This window comes from Rhyacophila brunnea, unplaced genomic scaffold (genome assembly GCF_057557595.1).
Source record: "Rhyacophila brunnea isolate RB1 unplaced genomic scaffold, BYU_Rbru_1.0 scaffold_118, whole genome shotgun sequence".
Lineage (NCBI taxonomy): Eukaryota > Metazoa > Arthropoda > Insecta > Trichoptera > Rhyacophilidae > Rhyacophila > Rhyacophila brunnea.
The window spans coordinates 738805-747178 of NW_028232772.1; the positions used below are offsets into that span (position 1 = coordinate 738805).

The 8374-nt window shown below is 32.1% G+C and overlaps 2 protein-coding genes across 6 annotated transcripts; one reads left to right on the top strand and one right to left on the bottom strand.

Annotated features, from left to right (window-relative positions):
- Nucleotides 1-663: 663 nt before the first annotated feature.
- On the bottom strand, nucleotides 664-4750 carry LOC147078209 (putative tRNA (uracil-O(2)-)-methyltransferase). Its single transcript, XM_085960567.1, has 4 exons — nucleotides 4154-4750; nucleotides 2488-2672; nucleotides 2091-2339; nucleotides 664-1595 (listed from the first exon to the last, which is right to left on the bottom strand). The coding sequence occupies exons 1-4, from the start codon at nucleotides 4653-4655 to the stop codon at nucleotides 684-686; spliced, it is 1848 nt and encodes a 615-aa protein (XP_085816693.1). The 5' UTR covers nucleotides 4656-4750; the 3' UTR covers nucleotides 664-683.
- A 358-nt stretch (nucleotides 4751-5108) lies between these two features.
- On the top strand, nucleotides 5109-6582 carry LOC147078210 (uncharacterized). 5 transcript variants are annotated; one of them, XM_085960568.1, is made up of 4 exons: nucleotides 5109-5270; nucleotides 5730-5841; nucleotides 5936-6079; nucleotides 6315-6582. In XM_085960568.1, the coding sequence occupies exons 1-4, from the start codon at nucleotides 5260-5262 to the stop codon at nucleotides 6360-6362; spliced, it is 315 nt and encodes a 104-aa protein (XP_085816694.1). In that variant the 5' UTR covers nucleotides 5109-5259; the 3' UTR covers nucleotides 6363-6582. The 5 variants fall into 5 exon arrangements, 1 of the variants encoding a protein (XP_085816694.1); XR_015072214.1 differs by lacking the exon at nucleotides 5730-5841 and having other exon boundaries at nucleotides 5123-5270; nucleotides 6315-6581; XR_015072215.1 differs by lacking the exon at nucleotides 5730-5841 and having other exon boundaries at nucleotides 5123-5270; nucleotides 5936-6190; nucleotides 6315-6575.
- Nucleotides 6583-8374: the final 1792 nt, after the last annotated feature.

Consider the following 8374-nt stretch of genomic DNA (forward strand, 5'->3'; position numbering starts at 1 on the left):
AAGTTTTCATAGTACTTATGTGCTTTGGCATCTTAGGGCACTGCAAGATAGTCAGAAAGGCAGTTCAATTCTAGAAATACGATGGACAGCACAAACTCAATGTCTCAATATGAAATGAGGATGGATATAGTAAGTTTTATCCCAAAATTTGAGGAACTGTGTGGTGGCTATTTTATTGGATATTCAGAAAGGCAGTTCAATTATATAAATAAGATGGACATGTACAAATTCAATATGAAATGAGGATGTATACAGTTCTATTCCAAGATTCGAGGAACTGAGGTGGCTATTTGATTTTTTGAAAATTGAAATATTACCGTCCATGGCTCATAATGTTCAATAAAATAGTCTTCATCACATAGCCATAATATGTTAATATTCTGTTAAAAAGTTCAAATGCGTTTTTGTCTGTCAATGACATATTTTTTAGAGCATTGGTGAATCACTAACAAGATTAGGTACACACATAATCCATTTTCATTTTAATTGTAAAACAAAATTTAATTGCCAGCACAGTTATATCTAAAACTAGTAGTACCTATTTGCAGTGTTGTGAAAAATAATACCAATGGTGGCACTTCTAAAGTAGCTATTCAATTCAAATTTTTTTGTTTTTTTTTTTCATTTGAAGAGATTGTAATTGGGATTAGAAAAACAGTTTAAACACTTTTTAAATACTTTTATTATGCATGAAGAAAACTACAATTTTCAGATGTTAAAGGGCAGCCATCTGGATGATTTAAATGAAACCAACATGGCCGGTGATTAAATGATAAATTATTTATCTTCTTTTTCTTCTCATTTTTCATTTTTGAAAAGTGTTTGAGCACTTCCGCTTTTGTCCTTGGATACCGAAGTTTCACTTTACCGGAAACTACTTCGAAAATGTGATGATTATTCCGGAGTAGAGTTTGTAAGCCTCCACATTCATTTTTTAACAATTTCAATTTCTCCGACGATACAAATTTAACAATATCACCGAGAGGGATGCAACCCCCTGAATTCCATTTATCGGTTGAATAGTTTTTTTCTTTGAGAAGGTTTGCAGTTACAATAGACACTATTTCGTTGACAACAGTTTTTTCAATTTTAGTGCAATTGCGTACTTTTTCTATACCTTCTCTAGGAATAAAATTGGCCACCCATTTATTATCTTTATCAATCGTAGAATCAGTAAATTTATTTATAATATTGCTAGAATTATTATTCATACATCTATTATCAATGAATTTTTGTATTTCATTGCAGTGCAAATCATGACTATCTTTAGAATAAAGTCTATCGGTTCCCACCAAGCAAATTCTTTTAGTGCTCGGAATTTTCAATCTATCGGTTTGGGTCTTTATTCCGCAAGTATCACAAATAAGTTTGACATATTCTAAATATTCATTGTATTGACTTTTAGACGAATCCTTTCTCTGATATTTCTTGCCATTAAAATCGAATGCACAACACGGAAGAAGAAAGAATCTAGAGTTGTAGGAACTTCTTGCAGCTAGAACTGGAACCCAGGGTGTCAATTCATCGGAATGGTTTCCAATTAACCAATCTGTTTCTTGATACAAACATTTTTCAGATGGTGTTACAGGCTCCACCTGAAATTAAGATTTACATAGAATAGTTTGTAATAATATGTCTTGCCATGACCGTATTTTGACCAAGGTCCTAGGAGATAGAGGGCAAATAATAAAAATGATCAAAAACGTTTCTTAAAATATGAATTTTGTAGGTAGTCATAAGTTTGTAAATCAGAATAGGAATATAAAAAAACGATATGTCCATTATTTATCTAAACAAATAATATGGTCACCGTAAACAGATTTTCTTATTTTTTGAGGGGTCTGAATTTCTGGTCGTGCGTAGGAACAGAAATTTTCTTAGTCGGACCTTGTGTTTTTCACGTTAAAGTTGTTACATTAGCAAAATCAACAAACTAAAGAATAATGAAAAGTGAGCATTAACACAATCACTGCTGACCTTTTAATTATCACATTTAAATAACACATTAATAATATCTAATGACCAAGTACTCCAAACGCACCAGTCGCGGTGTTAGCACTAAATGAGATGAAATAATAATAAAATATAACCTCTAGCTTTACGAAATCTGGATATAGATCCCATATCCCTCTCTTCCGGACATCGACTCCTCTTCCAGGATGACCTTCACTTGCTAAAATATATACCAATAACCCATTCCCACATCCCAAATCGATAAAAGATTGCATGTTCTTATTGTCAGTTGACATTCTCTCTTCTTCCCAGAGAAGAAGAAGATATGAAGCAATGGCTACATCTTCAAATACAAATTTAGAAGGGTCTGTATTCTCCGGCCATATCTGGAAAGGAAATGCATAGGTACATGAAAATATTTTGCATTACAGAAATAAATTAGCGAAATTTATATTCCAATTAAATCAATTTTTTGAAATTCAACAAACAAATGGATTAAGAATTAATAAAATAATAGATATCATGAAAACTCACTTTCACCATTTCCTGGCCATATTTTATTTTTAACTCCTGATATTTATTGTTGTATTTATCAAGGCATACCAAATTCAATGAACCTTCTACAAAACCATTATTTGACGATTCTGAAAGAGCCCATTTTTTAATACGAGGAAGTAACTTCTCTTTCAACCATTGTAAAGACGATTCCGTTTCATCAACTGCAATAAAATACAAAGGCTGTACTTTTAACATTTCAAAGAAAACACAAACTGCAATTTTATTATTGAACCCCAATCTGGAGTAACAGAGTAATTGTCACCCCAAGTAAATTATGAACATTAGTGACAGCCGCAGAGCAGATTACTAAAATAGAAATGCAAACATGCCTAGCCATAGACTAATAATTCGAAGCCAGGTTTGCTTTGTGACTTAATGACAGTCAAATCATAAAATGCAAGAAATACAAAGACCGCTCAATGCCCACAAATACTACCTACCAATATTGAATTCGCATTTCGATTACGTGACAAACTTTAATGCATATTAATACAGAAGAAAATATTTAAAATAACATCGTCGTTGAAACTAGAAAATTGTGTATCTCCAAAAAAACTAGGTACTTTACAGACAAAAAACATTATGGTTTCGTATACAAATATATGGTTTTAAAGTTAAATCATTCATGATATTATAACAATGTTACAATTTTTTTGAAATTACATAATTTTCAAGACGGGTAAGAAATTAACAACAGCCACTAAAATGTGTAACTCCGTTTTAATGAAAAAGTGACATTGAATGCCACCTTTTTTGTTATTAAGACTTCGTAGCTTAATAATAAAAAAAAAAGATGGCATTCAAAGTCACTTTTCGATTAAAACGGAGTTACACATTTTTCTAGTTTCAACGACAATATGGCATTAAATCATACATAATTTGAGATATTTTTATAGATAGTAGATTATTTTTTACAATGTTTTTATTAGCTCGTATTCTTGTTTGTCCGGTGGTTGTTTGTCCAGTACAAATCTTGCAATCGATTTTTAACTAACTTCCCGACTAGCTAGACATTTGAAACTTTTGGAATATATCAGAACACGATGCCAATGCATTCTTTTAATACTTTTAGCCATCTATAAGTAGAATTGAATTCATTTTCAGTTAATTCTGTTTTGTATGAAAAGTTATTTCATAAGAAATTCGTAATCCAATCCACTATTATTGGTTGCTAAGTGGGTGGTCCTAGCAACTAAATTATTATTATATACATGCGTTACTATGGATATCAAAATGACATTTCAGTATTCTATATTTGTTTGTTTGTTTTTTATTTACTTCATATCAAGTACAAGTTTGAGCATATTGAGCATAATAATTCAACAGAAAATTTGAAAACATATATAAAAAGTTCTTTTTATCATTTATACAATCCATGATTGTATATTATAACTTCACGTCTCTTCATTTCTTTTTCAATTCAAGTCCATTTTCAAATATAGACAGAACCCAATCAATAAAAACAAGGTTATACGAGGGTCATATTTCAGTGTGATTCTCATACATTTAAATACCAAATAAAATGACTGCACACTTTTTGCCAGTGACGAGAGCAAGAAAAGTCTGTTTCAGGCGTCATTGGTGGAATTAAACATTATTCAACTGTTGTGAGGATCGGTCAATGATTTCATTACAAACTCACCTGAGGGGACTTCCAGAACAATTTGTTCAGCATCTAGCTTAAAATAGTATGGGAAGTCTGGAGCCAAATTTATTGCGCCAACATTATCGGATACATTTACAAATATTGCTTTGTCGTTGTGGAAATCTAAAATTGCTATTCTACATGTTTCTTTATAGCTAGGACTTCTTGGTAGTAACTTTTGGAGAGAAATATAAATATGTGTATGCTCGCTGTGACTGTCTGGAAAACTTAGCCCATCATCAAACTCATCGTCGGTCAAAGGCAATAAAGGCGATTTGGTAGTCATGGCATCGATTATAAAAGATTCAGAAGAGTTTGTAAGACAACTAAAGCTCATATTATGACATTTCTCAATAAGATCTTCGCAAGCGTTTGCATAGTAAGGGATTTTGAAGTTGGAGATCTGTATAACCCCACTTAAACGTCGATTAACAACGTGCGAGTTTTTTATCCAGATTTTTATGGCTTTCCAGAACTGTTCCCGATTTATATTAGACATTTTTATTATATTTTTTTGAGATCCTTAATTTTCGTCTCTGTTAGAATTTAATAAAGCCACGCAGTGTTTTTACGCAATTTTTGACACTTGACAGTGATTTGACGTCTAAAAGCCTCCCCCAAACCAAAGCGAATATTCGCAGCGAATTCGCAACGCCCTCGCTATCGCTGTCGCTACCGCTTGGATTTGATGCGAATTTCGCGTTTGGCCCCACACCAAAGCGTCAGCGACGCAGCCATAGACTAAATAATTTTATTTACGCGCCAGATTTAAAATTGTAAATATTATTAATATTTTACGCCAATTATTCTATAATTTTTATGAATTAAATATAAAAAATACACGTACACTATAGCGCTTTCAGAATTGCTACAACTTTTACCCACTTTGCGTAAAGTGTATTTTAATTATCTGAAACAAGGTGGCAGCATTGGATGCAGCCATAGACTAAATACATATACGAATGTCAAAGTGACAGTTGTGTGTTGACAAAATGTACACGTCTTCTGAATGCTTATTACACGCTGAAGATATAATGAGATGGCGTGCGACAAATTACATCGACATTTAATATAACCTTACTTTATGACAGGGCAAGATTGCCATGGCTCATAGGTAAGATAGATTTACTCAGTTTCATAACTGCACATATTATAAATAAGCATTTACCATGAAGGGTTAACAGGATTTGAAGGTAATATGCTATTGAAATAACATGTCTCCGTTATTTGAATTGTAGGTTTTGACTATTTTGCGTTTCTACGCAGAGGGAGCGTACCAAAAACGGGTAGGCCAAGTCTTCTGCGCAATGAGCCAGGCATCAGTAAGCAGATGCATAGGAAACGTGTCCGATGCTATAATAGCAGTGCTTAGTAATACTTACATACAGTCGCCATACAGCGCTGACAGTCTTTAGTGTTGTGTTGATACCCTCTGATCAATTTATACAATATTACAATGTACATGTCATGTAACTAGAGTAACTGCGCATAGACACAACAAGTAAATTACCTACTCAATAAGAATTTAACGGGAATATTATTTTGTGTCGGTAAAAATATTTTTTAATTTCAGACTTCAAGAAAGGGCAGGTTTCCCGAAAATCATTGGGTGCATTAACTGCACCCATGTGCGAATATACCCGTCATACTTGGAGACTTTCAAAAATGAGCGCAGAAAATTTTCTGTAACTGTGAAATTCGTAATAAAATCTATGTTGTTTCTGATACATTCATATTCATTACGTATAATATCATAACATGACATTTATTTTTATGCAGGTATCTGACATGGACATTCTGGCAGTGAGTGCCAGATTTCCTTTGAGTGTTTATGACCAATTCATATTTAGTGGATCGTTGGTAAAAACTGAAATGAAACATCTACAGAACGACAAGAATTGGGAATTTTGTTTTATTAGGGAAGTATGTTAAACTTTACTTTACTATGGCAGTACCAGTAACAAATATTTTTGTTTGGTTTATATTCATCCGTATTTTGTATAGGTACTTCAAAGGAATCAAAATTTTGCATAGGTATGAATATGATATTTAATGAAACAGTTTTTTAATTATTTAAATCCTGATTTCTAATATTTTTACAACTTTCAGTCGAAAACATATTCAAATTAACAGACTGTGTATATTGAAATCATTCTAGTGCCACCATAGGCCAGCCAGACTCACTACACGGCTGCCCGCTGTTTGACCAGGGATGTGATTGAGTGTTTTTGGATAATGGACCACACCAGATCGCATAGCTACAGCAACAAGTGCAAGACCAACCGTGGCTATACATACAGTATACATGTATATATTAAATATAATTTATGTATATTTATTTATGGCTTATACACCGAAACAAAATATGTCACTTAACTGTACTTGAATATTTTTGCAGGATCATTCAATAAAAAATACTTGGTTTAGGTTAAGAAAGTTTTAATAATCATTTTTGCACAGAATACAAGAAAAATATTTATATAATTATTGGAATTACAATGAGCTTTAAAAGTAACACGATATTGTAATAAAATGGACAAATATGAAAAAAAATAACAATAAATTGTATATAGATAGGTAGACAGGGTTCAGATGATTCTGGCAGTGCAGGCGACTCATTTAGGTGTCAGTATTGTTACTTTCAAATGACAATAACACCGTTCCAATGTGATTCGGTCGTGCCAGAAGACTCTGTCCTTCCTCTATTTAGTAACCGGGCGTTTTACAACTTTAAATGAAAATTAAGTGGGTATATAGATAGTATATTTTTTCTAGTACAATATTATTTAATTAGGTGACTTTTTATTTCTTTATTACTTGAAATGGTGTTTATATGGTAGATGGATTATAATGGTTTTGAAATATAGTTATTTTTGTTAATTCTACTTTAACTGAGTCATTTACCTTGACAGCTGTTTCGGCACATAAACTCATTTTCGGAACATTCAACAATAATTTGTGATTATAAAAGAGCTACAGGTCACGTAGCAAATTAAATACGCTTAGTTAAATAATAAATACGTACCAAATATATTACAAAATACACCACATACATCCATCGAATATGGTATATAAAATACAGATTCAAGTATCAAATAATTCTTGGATAAATAGATGTTTATGTAAGTATATGTTTTTTTAAATACTTACATGATACTGTGTTGTATAACATTTAAATTTATATTTTTGATTTTGATTTACATACTTAAATGTACCTACATAAATTTGTAATGTACAGTAGGTACTTAATTACATTTTTAACATTAGGAAATTACCATTATTCGATTCTATCCACCCGCCATGTCTATAATCACCCCAACGCTGGATAGAAAGAGACATCACACAAAATTGGCTGTTTGATAATAAATGGTAGTTTAAAAATATTTTAGAGTATGATTATGTCCATAGAAACAGGTTTTAAGTCATTCATATTTGTCCGAATAATGTGTAGCAGAAAAATAGAAATTTTAAAAAGGGTCTATTCAGTATTCACCCCATTCTACGGCAAACATTTTTCTTAATAAAAATAGGTACATCAATAGAGGAATCATAAAATGGACCTTGGCCCTCGCCCACGCCTTATTCATCCTTGTATATTATATTATCACACTTAATGTTTTGGAAAATTCATTAACATTGTGCACAAATGCCACTTTTGTTGATTGACACATCACTTAGTTGATCTCTTTGTTCACGTGAAGTACAATAAAAGTATGTAGCAGCGAAGAACTAGAGACCGAAAATAGTAGAAGGAGCTAGAAGAGGCTTTCATCTAGCAGTGGAATGACCCCGACTGATGTTTATGATGAAATATTATTTTATTCCTGTTAATGCCGGGGGTTTCATTTTTAATTTCTTCTGGTGCTTTGTACCTACGTTGAAAGGTTGAAGATCTTTGCGAAAATTAAATTCATCACAAAGCATTAGTATATCTCCAACATCATTCAGGTAGGTATCCATGATGATAATATAATATTATGTACTTAGAGGAGGTATCTGACCTTTATATTTACATGCACATAAAATTATTAATCTTATTGCCTAATGCAGACCAAGATATACCTACCTACATAATATTACATGAACAGAAGTTTAAGAACATCTCAATTAAGTTTAAAATGTTTGTAGGTATACAAATTAATGTGAAACAGAAAACATTGGTTATGTTAGATAGGTACATGGAACATGTAGATATTATCTTGGTTCGCGGTCGGCACT